At 45.9% G+C, this 17,344-nt stretch overlaps 1 protein-coding gene across 1 annotated transcript in view; it reads right to left on the minus strand.

Annotated features, from left to right (window-relative positions):
• Positions 1–8,543: 8,543 nt before the first annotated feature.
• The window catches only part of LOC121843744 (paladin-like), a 49,933-nt gene continuing 41,132 nt past the window's right edge, over positions 8,544–17,344 (minus strand). Inside the window, exon 2 of the mRNA XM_042313541.1 lies at positions 8,544–9,482. Within this exon, the coding sequence (XP_042169475.1) occupies positions 9,273–9,482 (210 nt within the window). The 3' untranslated portion in view covers positions 8,544–9,272. The remainder of the gene's footprint in view (positions 9,483–17,344) is intronic.

A 17,344-nucleotide genomic window follows, 5' to 3' on the forward strand; every position in this document is an offset into this window, starting at 1 on the left:
AACCGACTGAGCGAACCACCGACCTCACATATTTCTGTATTCAACAACTGTTTTCATTAGCAATTGTTCCGGTCTATTTTTGGAATTCAATGTTTTTATAGTGGAACGAAGGATCTGTTCAAATCGGTTTATTCCAGCTCAGGGACAGGAGGAACAGGGGTCGGAGAACAGAGCAATGTGTACGGTCATATTAACATTAGGATGTTTTAAAGTTGGACCCCTTTTGGGTTGTTATTGCTGCTCCACTGTTTATAACAGGAGGATGGTGAGGTAAGGACAGTTATAACAGGAGGATGGTGAAGGTAAGGACAGACTAAATCACCGATCTTAGTCTAACATATTGTTTATAACAGGAGGATGGTGAAGGTAAGGACAGTAATACGACTAAATCACCGATCTTAGTCTAACATATTGTTTATAACAGGAGGATGGTGAAGGTAAGGACAGTAATACGACTAAATCACCGATCTTAGTCTAACATATTGTTTATAACAGGAGGATGGTGAAGGTAAGGACAGTAATACGATCTTACTAAATCACCGACTAAATCATCTTAGTCTAACATATTGTTTATAACAGGAGGATGGTGAAGGTAAGGACAGTAATACGACTAAATCACCGATCTTAGTCTAACATATTGTTTATAACAGGAGGATGGTGAAGGTAAATCACTAAATCACTGATCTTAGTCTAACATATTGTTTATAACAGGAGGATGGTGAAGGTAAGGACAGTAATACGACTAAATCACTGATCTTAGTCTAACATATTGTTTATAACAGGAGGATGGTGAAGGTAAGGACAGTAATACGACTAAATCACCCATCTTAGTCTAACATATTGTTTATAACAGGAGGATGGTGAAGGTAAGGACAGTAATACGACTAAATCACCGATCTTAGTCTAACATATTGTTTATAACAGGAGGATGGTGAAGGTAAGGACTATCTTAGTCTAACATAAATCACCGATCTTAGTCTAACATATTGTTTATAACAGGAGGATGGTGAAGGTAAGGACAGTAATACGACTAAATCACCGATCTTAGTCTAACATATTGTTTATAACAGGAGGATGGTGAAGGTAAGGACAGTAATACGACTAAATCACCGATCTTAGTCTAACATATTGTTTATAACATGAGGATGGTGAAGGTAAGGACAGTAATACGACTAAATCACCGATCTTAGTCTAACATATTGTTTATAACAGGAGGATGGTGAAGGTAAGGACAGTAATAAGACTAAATCACCGATCTTAGTCTAACATATTGTTTATAACAGGAGGATGGTGAAGGTAAGGACAGTAATACGACTAAATCACCGATCTTAGTCTAACATATTGTTTATAACAGGAGGATGGTGAAGGTAAGGACAGTAATAAGACTAAATCACCGATCTTAGTCTAACATATTGTTTATAACAGGAGGATGGTGAAGGTAAGGACAGTAATAAGACTAAATCACCGATCTTAGTCTAACATATTGTTTATAACAGGAGGATGGTGAAGGTAAGGACAGTAATACGACTAAATCACTGATCTTAGTCTAACATATTGTTTATAACAGGAGGATGGTGAAGGTAAGGACAGTAATACGACTAAATCACCGATCTTAGTCTAACATATTGTTTATAACAGGAGGATGGTGAAGGTAAGGACAGTAATAAGACTAAATCACTGATCTTAGTCTAACATATTGTTTATAACAGGAGGATGGTGAAGGTAAGGACAGTAATACGACTAAATCACCGATCTTAGTCTAACATATTGTAATGGTAGATTCATGTGCGTCTTCAGCCTATATGGAACCTGACTTATTTAACTAGGCAAGTCTAGTTAAATCTGTTTATAGCCCATCCAACTACCTCATCCCCAGATTGTTATTTATTTCTTTTTTTTGCCTCTGCTCCCCAGTATCTCTACTTGCACATTCATCTTCTGCACATCTATCACTCAAGTGTTTAATTGCTAAATTGTAATTACTTTGCCACTACGGCCTATTTATTGCCTTACCTCCCTAATCTTACCTCATTTGCACACTGCATATAGATGATTTTCTATTGTGTTATTGACTGTAAGCTTGTTTACTCCATGTAACACTGTGTTGTTGTTTGTGTCGCACTCCTTTGCTTTATCTTGGCCAGGTCGCAGTTGTAAAGGACAACTTGTTCTGGTTAAATAAAGGTTAAATAAAGGTGAAATAAAGGTGAAATAAGGGTGAAATGAAAAAATGTAAAAGTCAGTTAAGAACAAATTCTTATTCTCAATGACAGCCTAGGAACAGTGGGTTAACTGCCTTGTTCAGGGCAGAACAACAGATTTTTACCTTGTCAGCTCAGGAATTCGATCTAGCAACCTTTCGATTACTGGCCCAATGCTCTAACCACTAGGCTACCTGCCGCCCCAGGATACAGTGCACTACGTTTGACCAGAGCCCTATGGTACTAGGGTGCCATTTGGGATGCATACAGAGGCAGGGTAGTCGTAGCAACCGTACAGCAAAACCAGCCGTCTTAGTGTTAACATATTGGAACTGTAGATGAATCAATATGTCATGTTTTACTCTGCCTCCTCCAAATGGCCTCTAGAACACTACAAACTTTCAAAACCTGACCGTGTCCCAAACAGCCCTCTATTCCCTCTAGAACACTACAAACAGCCCCCTATTCCCTCTAGAACACTACAAACAGCCCCCTATTCCCTCTAGAACACTACAAACAGCCCCCTATTCCCTCTAGAACACTACAAACAGCCCCCTATTCCCTCTAGAACACTACAAACAGCCCCCTATTCCCTCTAGAACACTACAGACAGACGCTTTCAAAACCTGACCAGCCTGACCGTGTCCCAAACGGCCATCTATTCCCTTTATAGTGGACTACTTTTCACTACTTTGTCAAAAGCAGTGCACTATAAAAAGGGGGGTAGGGTGAATTTGGGATTCAGGAATTGATAAGCCTGACATTGATTGGGCTGGAGTGAAAATGAAATGATTGCCTTAATGCAAAGCTTCCTCATATTAGGTTCAGCACTTCCCTCAGACTGGTCCTATAGGACAGTAACAGCTTCCCCCAGACTGGTCCTATAGTACAGTAACAGCTTCCCTCAGACTGGTCCTATAGGACAGTAACAGTCAGCTTCCCTCAGACTGGTCCTATAGTACAGTAACAGCTTCCCTCAGACTGGTCCTATAGGACAGTAACAGCTTCCCTCAGACTGGTCCTATAGTACAGTAACAGCTTCCCTCAGACTGGTCCTATAGTACAGTAACAGCTTCCCTCAGACTGGTCCTATAGTACAGTAACAGCTTCCCTCAGACTGGTCCTATAGTACAGTAACAGTCAGCTTCCTCAGACTGGTCCTATAGGACAGTAACAGCTTCCCTCAGACTGGTCCTATAGGACAGTAACAGCTTCCCTCAGACTGGTCCTATAGGACAGTAACAGCTTCCCCCAGACTGGTCCTATAGTACAGTAACAGTCAGCTTCCCTCAGACTGGTCCTATAGGACAGTAACAGCTTCCCTCAGACTGGTCCTATAGGACAGTAACAGCTTCCCTCAGACTGGTCCTATAGGACAGTAACAGCTTCCCTCAGACTGGTCCTATAGTACAGTAATAGCTTCCCTCAGACTGGTCCTATAGGACAGTAACAGTCAGCTTCCCTCAGACTGGTCCTATAGGACAGTAACAGTCAGCTTCCCTCAGACTGGTCCTATAGTACAGTAACAGCTTCCCTCAGACTGGTCCTATAGGACAGTAACAGCTTCGCTCAGACTGGTCCTATAGGACAGTAACAGCTTCCCTCAGACTGGTCCTATAGTACAGTAACAGCTTCCCTCAGACTGGTCCTATAGTACAGTAACAGCTTCCCTCAGACTGGTCCTATAGGACAGTAACAGCTTCCCTCAGACTGGTCCTATAGGACAGTAACAGCTTCCCTCAGACTGGTCCTATAGTACAGTAACAGCTTCCCTCAGACTGGTCCTATAGTACAGTAACAGCTTCCCTCAGACTGGTCCTATAGGACAGTAACAATCAGCAGACCACCATGGCTTATATCATTATGGAATGTGTGAATGCAGGGCTGGCTATCAGAGATGGACTGATGTTTTCATCTAGTTCTTATCTACAGCAAACATATTGCCTTTGTATAAGTGATGAATAGTGTGTTGCATAAACACACACGCACAAACCATTTTAATGTATGGCACAGTCTGAAAGAGTATCTCTCCACGGCTGAAGGATATGAATTCACATGGGCACTTCTGTTTTCCATCGATTCTGTGAAACATGTCCCGTTTCAAGGCATTAGCCAATCAACATGTTGCGTTTCAAGGCATTAGCCAATCAACATGTTGCGTTTCAAGGCATTAGCCAATCAACATGTTGCGTTTCAAGGCATTAGCCAATCAACATGTTGCGTTTCAAGGCATTAGCCAATCAACATGTTGCGTTTCAAGGCATTAGCCAATCAACATGTTGCGTTTCAAGGCATTAGCCAATCAACATGTTGCGTTTCAAGGCATTAGCCAATCAACATGTTGCGTTTCAAGGCATTAGCCAATCAACATGTTGCGTTTCAAGGCATTAGCCAATCAACATGTTGCGTTTCAAGGCATTAGCCAATCAACATGTTGCGTTTCAAGGCATTAGCCAATCAACATGTTGCGTTTCAAGGCATTAGCCAATCAACATGTTGCGTTTCAAGGCATTAGCCAATCAACATGTTGCGTTTCAAGGCATTAGCCAATCAACATGTTGCGTTTCAAGGCATTAGCCAATCAACATGTTGCATTTCAAGGCATTAGCCAATCAACATGTTGCGTTTCAAGGCATTAGCCAATCAACATGTTGCGTTTCAAGGCATTAGCCAATCAACATGTTGCGTTTCAAGGCATTAGCCAATCAACATGTTGCGTTTCAAGGCATTAGCCAATCAACATGTTGCGTTTCAAGGCATTAGCCAAACAACATGTTGCGTTTCAAGGCATTAGCCAATCAACATGTTGCGTTTCAAGGCATTAGCCAATCAACATGTCCCGTTTCAAGGCATTAGCCAATCAACATGTTGCATTTCAAGGCATTAGCCAAATAGGACCTCTTACAGTATCTCATAAGAATCTCATATTTCTTGGTTTACCTTTCCCCCTCAGTCACTTAGCCTCTTCTTTCAGCCCTAGTTTACCATTCCTCAGCCTCTTCCTTCAGTCCTAGTTTACCAATCCTCAGCCTCTTCCTTCAGTCCTAGTTTACCATTCCTCAGCCTCTTCCTTCAGTCCTAGTTTACCAATCCTCAGCCTCTTCCTTCAGCCCTAGTTTACCATTCCTCAGCCTCTTCCTTCAGCCCTAGTTTACCATTCCTCAGCCTCTTCCTTCAGCCCTAGTTTACCATTCCTCAGCCTCTTCCTTCAGTCCTAGTTTACCATTCCTCAGCCCTCTTCCTTCAGCCCTAGTTTACCATTCCTCAGCCTCTTCCTTCAGCCCTAGTTTACCATTCCTCAGCCTCTTCCTTCAGCCCTAGTTTACCATTCCCCAGCCTCTTCCTTCAGCCCTAGTTTACCAATCCTCAGCCTCTTCCTTCAGTCCTAGTTTACCAATCCTCAGCATCTTCCTTCAGTCCTAGTTTACTATTCCTCAGCCCTCTTCCTTCAGCCCTAGTTTACCAATCCTCAGCCTCTTCCTTCAGTCCTAGTTTACCAATCCTCAGCCTCTTCCTTCAGTCCTAGTTTACCAATCCTCAGCCTCTTCCTTCAGTCCTAGTTTACCAATCCTCAGCCTCTTCCTTCAGTCCTAGTTTACCATTCCTCAGCCTCTTCCTTCAGTCCTAGTTTACCAATCCTCAGCCTCTTCCTTCAGCCCTAGTTTACCAATCCTCAGCCTCTTCCTTCAGTCCTAGTTTACCAATCCTCAGCCTCTTCCTTCAGTCCTAGTTTACCATTCCTCAGCCTCTTCCTTCAGTCCTAGTTTACCAATCCTCAGCCTCTTCCTTCAGTCCTAGTTTACTATTCCTCAGCCCTCTTCCTTCAGCCCTAGTTTACCAATCCTCAGCCTCTTCCTTCAGTCCTAGTTTACCAATCCTCAGCCTCTTCCTTCAGTCCTAGTTTACCATTCCTCAGCCTCTTCCTTCAGTCCTAGTTTACCAATCCTCAGCCTCTTCCTTCAGTCCTAGTTTACCATTCCTCAGCCTCTTCCTTCAGTCCTAGTTTACCAATCCTCAGCCTCTTCCTTCAGTCCTAGTTTACCAATCCTCAGCCTCTTCCTTCAGTCCTAGTTTACCATTCCTCAGCTTCTTCCTTCAGCCCTAGTTTACCATTCCTCATCCTCTTCCTTCAGCCCTAGTTTACCATTCCTCAGCCTCTTCCTTCAGCCCTAGTTCACCATTCCTCATCCTCTTCCTTCAGCCCTAGTTTACCATTCTCATCCTCTTCCTTCAGCCCTAGTTCACCATTCCTCATCCTCTTCCTTCAGCCCTAGTTTACCATTCCTCATCCTCTTCCTTCAGTCCTAGTTTACCATTCCTCATCCTCTTCCTTCAGCCCTAGTTTACCATTCCTCATCCTCTTCCTTCAGTCCTAGTTTACCATTCCTCAGCCTCTTCCTTCAGCCCTAGTTTACCATTCCTCATCCTCTTCCTTCAGTCCTAGTTTACCATTCCTCAGCCTCTTCCTTCAGCCCTAGTTTACCATTCCTCATCCTCTTCCTTCAGTCCTAGTTTACCATTCCTCAGCCTCTTCCTTCAGTCCTAGTTTACCATTCCTCAGCTTCTTCCTTCAGCCCTAGTTTACCATTCCTCATCCTCTTCCTTCAGTCCTAGTTTACCATTCCTCAGCCTCTTCCTTCAGCCCTAGTTTACCATTCCTCATCCTCTTCCTTCAGCCCTAGTTTACCATTCCTCATCCTCTTCCTTCAGTCCTAGTTTACCATTCCTCATCCTCTTCCTTCAGCCCTAGTTTACCATTCCTCATCCTCTTCCTTCAGCCCTAGTTTACCATTCCTCAGCCTCTTCCTTCAGCCCTAGTTTACCATTCCTCAGCCTCTTCCTTCAGCCCTAGTTTACCATTCCTCAGCCTCTTCCTTCAGCCCTAGTTTACCATTCCTCAGCTTCTTCCTTCAGCCCTAGTTTACCATTCCTCAGCCTCTTCCTTCAGCCCTAGTTTACCATTCCTCAGCCTCTTCCTTCAGTCCTAGTTTACCATTCCTCAGCCTCTTCCTTCAGCCCTAGTTTACCAATCCTCAGCCTCTTCCTTCAGTCCTAGTTTACCATTCCTCAGCCTCTTCCTTCAGCCCTAGTTTACCATTCCTCAGCCTCTTCCTTCAGCCCTAGTTTAGGTTTAAGCTATTTGGGATACAACCTGTTGCTTTCTCCACACTTGTGAATAGAATGAAGGTAGCAGCTCCATTTTCTGAATAGATTGATTGATTCTCAGCTGGCCTTGCATGAAGCTGCTGGAATTGATTCTCAGCTGGCCTTGTATGAAGCTGCTGGAATTGATTCTCAGCTGGCCTTGTATGAAGCTGCTGGAATTGATTCTCAGCTGGCCTTGTATGAAGCTGCTGGAATTGATGAATGTGTCAGTCTGTGAGGAGGAGTGAGGGGTGCAGAGGGGGGTTGGTTGTATGTGCCGTGGATCAGATATCAGATCGCCTGGGTCTGGAAACCTGCCACACGTTTCCTCACTGCACAGAAAAGGGCTGACGGGGGCCTTTTCCTTCATAAGCCACAGTAGCATTATTCTGAGATTTCATTGGACCGGTAGAGGTCAAAGAAACCGAAACGAGGACATCTGACAACTGGATATAAGAATACAACATAATATAAAAACAGTAATAACTGGTCGTTGATGTTGGATCATATCTTATTTTTAAAAAACAAGATAAAAGTAAATTTAATTCACCTATTTAGTTAATGAATGTGACTGGGTTAAGGGCAATTACGTTGAATTTTCCCTCATTGAAATGCAATTTTCTTGTTTGAAAAGCAATTTTCCTAATTGAAAAGCATATTTTTTTCCCCATGGAAAAGCAAAATGGGAGAAAATGTATTTGGAATTGATATTTCAGTTTAGTTCCTGAATTGACTGAAATGAACTATAATTCACCCCAGCACTGTAGTAATGATGAATGTAATTATATAGCCTCATTCTGGGTCAGAATTGACTATTGGGTCAGTGTTTCTACTGTTCTGCTGTGTGAATGGGAGGCCAACCCAATGCAGATATATTCTATTCCAGCCCAGTCTCTTCTATTCTATTTTATTCTATATTATTCCACTGTGAGTTGTGCTGTGTGAATGAACGGGAGGCCCACTAACCTGTTGGATCCATTCTCTTCCATTCTAGGCCAGCTACGTTATTCCACTGTGAGTTGTGCTGTGTGAATGAACGGGAGGCCCACTAACCTGTTGTACCCAGTCTCTTCTATTTTAGGCCAGTCTAGTCCAGTCTCTTCTATTCTAGGCCAGTGTACTGCTACGTTATTCCTCTGTGAGTTGTGCTGTGTGAATGAACGAGAGGCCCACTAACCTGTTGCATCCAGTCTCTTCTATTCTAGGCCAGTGTACTGCTACGTTATTCCTCTGTGAGTTGTGCTGTGTGAATGAACGGGAGTCCCACTAACCTGTTGTACCCAGTCTCTTCTATTTTAGGCCAGTCTAGTCCAGTCTCTTCTACTTCTATTCTAGGCCATTGTACTGCTACGTTATTCCTCTGTGAGTTGTGCTGTGTGAATGAACGAGAGGCCCACTAACCTGTTGCATCCAGTCTCTTCTATTCTAGGCCAGTCTAGTCCAGTCTCTTCTATTCTAGGCCAGTGTACTGCTACGTTATTCCTCTGTGAGTTGTGCTGTGTGAATGAACGAGAGGCCCACTAACCTGTTGCATCCAGTCTCTTCTATTCTAGGCCAGTCTAGTCCAGTCTCTTCTATTCTAGGCCAGTGTACTGCTACGTTATTCCTCTGTGAGTTGTGCTGTGTGAATGAACGGGAGGCCCACCAGCCTGTTGCATCCAGTCTCTTCGATTCTAGGCCAGCTACGTTATTCCACTGTGAGTTGTGCTGTGTGAATGAACGGGAGGCCCACTAACCTGTTGCTACGTTATACCACTGTGAGTTGTGCTGTGTGAATGAACGGGAGGCCCACTAACCTGTTGCATCCAGTCTCTTCTATTCTAGGCCAGTCTAGTCCAGTCTCTTCTATTCTAGGCCAGTCTAGTCCAGTCTCTTCTATTCTAGGCCAGTCTAGTCCAGTCTCTTCTATTCTAGGCCAGTGTACGGCTAAGTTATACCACTGTGAGTTGTGCTGTGTGAATGAACGGGAGGCCCACTAACCTGTTGCATCCAGGTGGTGAAGGATCGTTGCCAGGAGTTCTTCTTCTCCAGATGCAGGTAGCTGTTGAAGAGGATCAGGTACATGTAACGCTCCAGATACTGGACACTCTTCAGAAGCAGCTGCTGCACCTCCTTCTCACTCTTACCACTTTTAATCTGCAGGGGAATCACGGAAAGAGGAGAGTCATTATAAAAAAAAAGGGCCCTCCACACCAAAGGATGAGAACTGTAACTATAAAAACATTTAACAGTTGTTTTAGTTCAAGTGAACAACAGCGTCCACACTACAACGGTAACTAATACACGGTGCAGAAGAAACAAGACTTTATTTTAGGTGAACTATTCCTTTAATTCATGTTGTGGATCAGACTACTATGAGATTGGGGAGGCAGGTAGCCTAGTGGTTAGAGCGTTGGGCCAGTAACCAAAAGGTTGCAAGATCAAATCCCAGAGCAAGATTAAAAAAAAATGTAAAAAGCAATCTGTCGTTATGCCCCTGAACAGGCAGTTAACCCACTGTTCCTATGCCGTCATTGTAAATAAGAATTTGTTCTTAACTGACTTGCCTAGATAAATAATATAAAGACTGACCTCTAGACATATCTCACCTACTTCTGACCAGGGGGAATCATGGGAAAAGAGAAGTCATTATTATGGGTGTGGTCCGATTGGTAAACACTGTGTCACTAGCAACGTGAAGGTCATGGGTTCAATTCATCGGGAATCAGATCACACACAGTAAATGTATGTCACTTCTCAGTACTATAGTGTATTATCTTTATTTTCCCGTGGTGTCTGTTTGGCCAAGCATGAACACAGCACAGCCTAAAAGAGTAAATGACAGTGCAACCCTTTCAACCAGGCCTTAATAGCCAGGTAACCACATAGAGCAGACAAAAGGTCAGATAGCTGTATGTCTTCTCTAATAGGCTAGAACTGTAGCCAACCATTCAATACCTCTCTACGCACTAATGACTCCTGGGATAACATTTATACCATCTTGGTCTCGGTTGACATTTAACCTTCAGAAATAATGGGTGAGCAAATGAGGGCTAACAATACCAATGTTTTTCACACTTCATAGGACAAAGAAATGATTTGCTATGATTTTCAGGGAACCCAGGACTGTGCACAGCAGTGTTTCCGACTCATCAAACATCTAAATGATTGCCATCACGGCAAGTAAATATGGAACATGAAAAATAATTTCTGCCGAGGCGCACTTTGAAGATGCTAGAATTTACTTTTCCTCTGCCAACAAAACGAGTAATGAACAGAGAAATCAGACTATATTCTAATAAATAGTTGATCTACCTTGCCGGCTTGTTGTTGTGTGTGTAACGGATGTGAAACGGCTAGCTTAGTTAGCGGTGGTGCCGGCTAAATAGCGTTTCAATCGGTGACGTCACTTGCTCTGAGACCTTGAAGTAGTAGTTCCCCTTGCTCTGCAAGGGCCACGGCTTTTGTGGAGCGATGGGTAACGTTGCTTCGTGGGTGACTGTTGTTGATGTGTGCAGAGGGTCCCTGGTTCGCGCCCAGCCATGGGCGAGGGGACGGTCTAAAGTTATACTGTTACATGTGTTCTATGCAAGATAAATATTCCTCCCGAGGTGCATTTAAGTTGTGCATTTCCAATCGCAGGGAAAACTGCAGTTTTAATGGCCATAGTTTTTTTTTAAAAGGTAGATCTCAGCTTTCCATTCCTACTTTGGTTATTTCACAACTCCTAAATATGCGCAAACTGCATAATTTTAAAGCCAGAGTTTTTAGCAGTGGCATGGTTAACATGTTACCACTTTCCAATTTGCTGTGAGTGTATAGGGGAGAGTGGGACTAAATGTAACACAGGCCAATTTTGGGGTAAATTGGGGTAAAAAGCCAACCTTATTCATTACACTTTGGATGGTGTATCAATACACCCAGACACTACAAAGTTAGAGGCGTCCTTCCTAACTCAGTTGCAGGAGAGGAAGGAAACCACTCAGGGGTTTCACCATGAGGCCAATCATGACTTTAAAACAGTTACAGAGTTTAATGGCTGTGATGGGAGAAAACTGAGGATGGATCAACAACATTGTAGTTACTCCACAATACTAAACAAAATGACAGAGTGAAAAGGAGGAAGCCTGTACAGAATACAAATATGCCAAAACGTGCATCCTGTTTGCAACAAGGCACTAAAGTACAAAAGTACTATTGCACAAAATGTCGTAAAGCAATTCCCTTTCTGTCCTGAATACAAAGTATTAGTAATGTATTGAATTTTCACAGAACATGAGTGCCACTCTCCATATTTCCAAGCATAGTGGTGGCTGCATCATGTTATGGGTATGCTTGTAATCGTTTTTCAGGATGAAAAAAAATAAACACAATGTCACTAAGTACAGGCAAATCCTAGAGGAAAACCTGGTTCAGTCTTCTTTCCACCAGACACAGGGAGATGAATTCACCTTTCAGCACGACAATAACTTAAAACACAAGGCCAAATCTACACTGGAGTTCTTTACCATGAAGACAGTGAATGTTCCTTAGTGGCCGAGTTACGGTTTTGACTCAAATCTAATTTAAAATCTATAGAAATATATGAAAATGGTTGTCTAGCAAAAATATAAACGCAACATGAAACAATTTCTAAAATACTGAGGTCACAGTTTTATAAGGAAATCAGTCAATTAAAATAAATTCATTAGGCCCTAATCTATGGATTTCACATGACTGGGCAGGCGTGCAGCCATGGAGGGTATAGACCAACCCACTTGGCAGCCGGATGTCGAGGTCCCGTATTCATTCAGACTAAATGGAAGAAAACACAACGAAACAGGGAGGGACAACCTGAACTTAAGAAGCGCTAATTTACAACGGAATACTATTTGCTACGGTGTGCACTAATGAACATGACCCAGGAAGTCCCTCTTCCTATTTCAATGTGTTCTCCTCCGTTTGGTGCAGTAGCAGATAAGTATCAAGTATCAAAGTGGGCCTACATTTGTACTCGTTCTCCACTCTCCAACGTTATGTCTAACTGAAAAGCCTAACCTAGCAATCAGGACAACTGAAGAAAAGAAAAAACATCAGATGGAATCCAATGACAATCATTTACCTCGTTCTCTCTCTCTACGCTGAGTAACCTTGATAATGGGGTCCTTTTTCAATAACTGCTTACTGGCACCATGGTATCTGCTGACGAGGCTCTTCTAGCAGCGGTTTCGTCCCAACCTGCACCCTATTCCCTATTTAATGCACTGCTTCTTTTACCAGGGCCCATAGGGATTATGGTGAAAAACCGTGGACTATATAGGGAGCCATTTGGGATGTAGCCCATTAGTCAATGTCAGGAACGAAGGTTTTTAATGTGAAGCTTTGATTGCTTTGGGCCTTGAGCTAACGGAGTACTAATGCTGAGTGTTTGTAGTGGCCAGGTTGGAGGGGGTTGGGGTGGGGGGTGGTAGAGGGGTGAGCTAACGGAGTACTAATGCTTCAGAGTGTTTGTAGTGGCAAGGTTAGAGGGGGTTGGGGGGGTAGAGGGGTGAGCTAACCCTGGACCGGAGTACTAATGCTGAGTGTTTGTAGTGGCAAGGTTGGAGGGGGTTGGGGTGGGGGTGGTAGAGGGGTGAGCTAACGGAGTACTAATGCTGAGTATTTGTAGTGGCAAGGTTGGAGGGGGGTTGGGGGTGGGGGGTGGTAGAGGGGTGAGCTAACCCTGGACCGGAGTACTAATGCTGAGTGTTTGTAGTGGCAAGGTTGGAGGGGGTTGGGGTGGGGGGGTGGTAGAGGGGTGAGCTAACCCTGGACCGGAGTACTAATGCTGAGTGTTTGTAGTGGCAAGGTTGGAGGGGGGTTGGGGTGGGGGGTGGTAGAGGGGTGAGCTAACGGAGTACTAATGCTGAGTGTTTGTAGTGGCAAGGTTGGAGGGGGTTGGGGTGGGGGGTGGTAGAGGGGTGAGCTAACCCTGGACCGGAGTACTAATGCTTCAGAGTGTTTGTAGTGGCAAGGTTGGAGGGGGGTTGGGGTGGGGGTGGGGGTGGGGGGGGTAGAGGGGTAGAGGGGTGAGCTAACCCTGGACCGGCGTACTAATGCTGAGTGTTTGTAGTGGCAAGGTTGGAGGGGGGTTGGGGGGGGGGGTAGAGGGGTGAGCTAACCCTGGACCGGAGTACTAATGCTTCAGAGTGTTTGTAGTGGCAAGGTTGGAGGGAAGAGGAGGGTAGAGGGGTGAGGAGGGACAGGAAGGAGTTGAGGGGTGAGGAGGGGGTAGAGGAGTGAGGAGGGACAGAGGGACAGGAAGGAGTTGAGGGGTGAGTAGGGGGTAGAGGGGAAAGCGGGGACAGGAGGGAGTTGAGGGGTGAGGAGGGGGTAGAGGGGAAAGGGGGACAGGAGGGAGTTGAGGGGTGAGGAGGGACAGGAAGGAGTTGAGGGGTGAGGAGGGGGTAGAGGAGTGAGGAGGGACAGAGGGACAGGAAGGAGTTGAGGGGTGAGTAGGGGGTAGAGGGGAAAGCGGGGACAGGAGGGAGTTGAGGGGGTGAGGAGGGGGTAGAGGGGAAAGGGGGACAGGAGGGAGTTGAGGGGTGAGGAGGGACAGGAAGGAGTTGAGGGGTGAGGAGGGGGTAGAGGAGTGAGGAGGGACAGAGGGACAGGAAGGAGTTGAGGGGTGAGTAGGGGGTAGAGGGGAAAGCGGGGACAGGAGGGAGTTGAGGGGTGAGGAGGGGGTAGAGGGGAAAGGGGGACAGGAGGGAGTTGAGGGGTGAGGAGGGGGGTTGAGGCTAGCTCCCTGTAGCATCAGCAGTCTGAGCAGAAAGCAGAATGTATAAAGACGACATGATAATTCATATTTGTAACTGCCAGAATGAGGTGTGTTTGGGGTCTGATAGAAAATGTTGCGAAATTAAATGAATTGCAATTTAAAAAGGTGACACTAACTGTATAAGGACAAACTAAAGAAACATTCTATGGCGCATTGGGGCGAATGAAAACTGGTCCTTTTACAATGTCAACAGATAATAAATAGGTGGACTGGTGGAAATAAACACCTATAGACACCGCCTCCGTGAAGGAGTCAGTGGTACTTCCTGTCCATTCCCAAACAGGGGCGGGAAAGACACCGCCTCCGTGAAGGAGTCAGTGGTACTTCCTGTCCATTCCCAAACAGGGGTGGGAAAGACACCGCCTCCGTGAAGGAGTCAGTGGTACTTCCTGTCCATTCCCAAACAGGGGTGGGAAAGACACCGCCTCCGTGAAGGAGTCAGTGGTACTTCCTGTCCATTCCCAAACAGGGGCGGGAGAGACACCGCCTCCGTGAAGGAGTCAGTGGTACTTCCTGTCCATTCCCAAACAGGGGTGGGAAAGACACCGCCTCCGTGAAGGAGTCAGTGGTACTTCCTGTCCATTCCCAAACAGGGGTGGGAAAGACACCGCCTCCGTGAAGGAGTCAGTGGTACTTCCTGTCCATTCCCAAACAGGGGCGGGAAAGACACCGCCTCCGTGAAGGAGTCAGTGGTACTTCCTGTCCATTCCCAAACAGGGGTGGGAAAGACACCGCCTCCGTGAAGGAGTCAGTGGTACTTCCTGTCCATCCCCAAACAGGGGCGGGAAAGACACCGCCTCCGTGAAGGAGTCAGTGGTACTTCCTGTCCATTCCCAAACAGGGGCGGGAAAGACACCGCCTCCGTGAAGGAGTCAGTGGTACTTCCTGTCCATCCCCAAACAGGGGCGGGAAAGACACCGCCTCCGTGAAGGAGTCAGTGGTACTTCCTGTCCATTCCCAAACAGAAAAGCGAGAGATCACAGTGTTCCGAGGTTCTGTCCCAAATTGAACCCTATTCCCTATATAGTGTCCTACTTGTGACAAGATGAACTAAGACCGAGTAACTATATCAAGGGAATAGGGTGCCATTTGGGACGTCAGACTGAGGTTGTTAAACGTTGTGCAGACATTGGTGGCCGGCGCATGACATAATAAAGGCATGTCATATTTTAAAAACATAATGTAGATGCATCTCTCTCCTCTCCTCTCCTCTGGTCCCCTCTCCTCTCCTCTGGTCCCCTCTCCTCTCCACTCCTCTGGTCTCCTCTCCTCTCCTCTGGTCTCCTCTGGTCCCCCTCCTCTCCTCTGGTCCCCTCTCCTCTCCTCTGGTCCCCTCTCCACTCCTCTGGTCTCCTCTCCTCTCCTCTGGTCCCCTCTCCTCTCCTCTCGTCCCCTCTCCTCTCCTCTCGTCCCCTCTCCTCTCCTCTCGTCCCCTCCTCTCCTCTCGTCCCCTCTCCTCTCCTCTGGTCCCCTCTCCTCTTCTCTCCTCTCCTCTCATCTCCTCTGGTCTCCTCTCCTCTGGTCTCCTCTCCTCTGGTCTCCTCTCCTCTCCTCTGGTCCCTCTACTCTCCTCTGGTCCCCTCTCCTCTCCTCTCCTCTGGTCTCCTCTCCTCTCCTCTCGTCTCCTCTGGTCCCCTCTCCTCTCCTCTCCTCTGGTCTCCTCTCCTCTCCTCTCCTCTCGTCTCCTCTGGTCCCCTCTCCTCTCCTCTGGTCCCCTCTCCTCTCCTCTGGTCTCCTCTCCTCCGGTCCCCTCTCCCTCTCCTCCGGTCTCCTCTCCTCTCCTCTCCTCTCCTCTCCTCTCCTCTCCTCTCCTCTCCTCTCCTCTCCTCTCCTCTCCTCTCCTCTCCTCTCCTCTCCTCTCCTCTCCTCTCCCTCTCTTCTGACAGCTGATCTAACCGGGCAACACGTGAATTCTGTCCGTCTATCTGAGAACCCTGTGAGGGTCATATTCATTAGTGCACAGCGTAGCAAAAACGTTTTCATTAGTAACTAAACGGAAGAAAACAAAACAAAACGGTTAGGGACAAGCTGAACTAAAGAAGCGCTAATTTGCAACTGAATACCATTTTCTATGGTTTGCTACGGTGTGCACCAATGAATATGACCCAGGAAGTCCTCTTCCTATTTCAGTGTGTTCTCCTCCGTTTGGTGCCTATTGAACAGGACCCTGATCCCCCTGTGCACCTTGCCTTCCCAGAAGGCTCTGAGGCAACACTAGTTCAGCGTGCTCACCCTCCTCTCAACTCTCTCTTCAGCCTGAATATAACACAGAGCCCATTCCTGGCAGACACGTGTGCTCCAGATAGACAGAGACATTCACGCACGCACACACGCACGCACACACCTGCACAGCACACACACACACCTGCACAGCACACGCACGCACGCACGCACACACACACACACACACACACACACACACACACACACACACACACACACACACACACACACACACACACACACACACACACACACACACACACACACACACACACACACACACACACACACACACACACACACACCTGCACAGCACACACACACACACACACACACCTGCACAGCACACACACGCACACACCTGCACAGCACACACACACAAAGATCAGCTGTGACTGCACACTTCTTGACACCTCCTCCCATACAACAGACAGACGTTTTCTGCATGCTCCTCGAGGACAACACATCACACCATAAAAACCCTAAATGTGCATTGAATTAAAAACAGGAAGTCATCTGTCAATTAGGAGCTGACGTGTTGTTTTAAAAAGCATTCAAATGTTACGTCATGTTGACGTCAACGTTACGTCAGTCAGAGTCAGTCAGTCAGGGTCAGAGTCCTCAAGTCATCCCTAGTATCCACATAACCTCAGTCATACAGAGAACCCCATGTGGCTCCCACAGATAGGACTAGAGAGTAATAACAGAGACTCTGAGAAAGGGAGAGGCTCAAGTCCACCTTATAACTCTGAATGCTTAACTGCTCCTGGTCTATGTCCCAAACTGCACCCTATCCCCTATATACAGTATATAAAGACTAGAGGGTCATTTGGGACAGCTACTGCTTATACCAGTCCATTAATCCACATGGACTGGATTTAGTAGAAACAGAGATATTACTGATATACCAGTCCATTAATCCACATGGACTGGATTTAGTAGAAACAGAGATATTACTGATACACCAGTCCATTAATCCACACGGACTGGATTTAGT

The sequence above is a fragment of the Oncorhynchus tshawytscha genome, unplaced genomic scaffold (assembly GCF_018296145.1).
Source record: "Oncorhynchus tshawytscha isolate Ot180627B unplaced genomic scaffold, Otsh_v2.0 Un_contig_4113_pilon_pilon, whole genome shotgun sequence".
Lineage (NCBI taxonomy): Eukaryota > Metazoa > Chordata > Actinopteri > Salmoniformes > Salmonidae > Oncorhynchus > Oncorhynchus tshawytscha.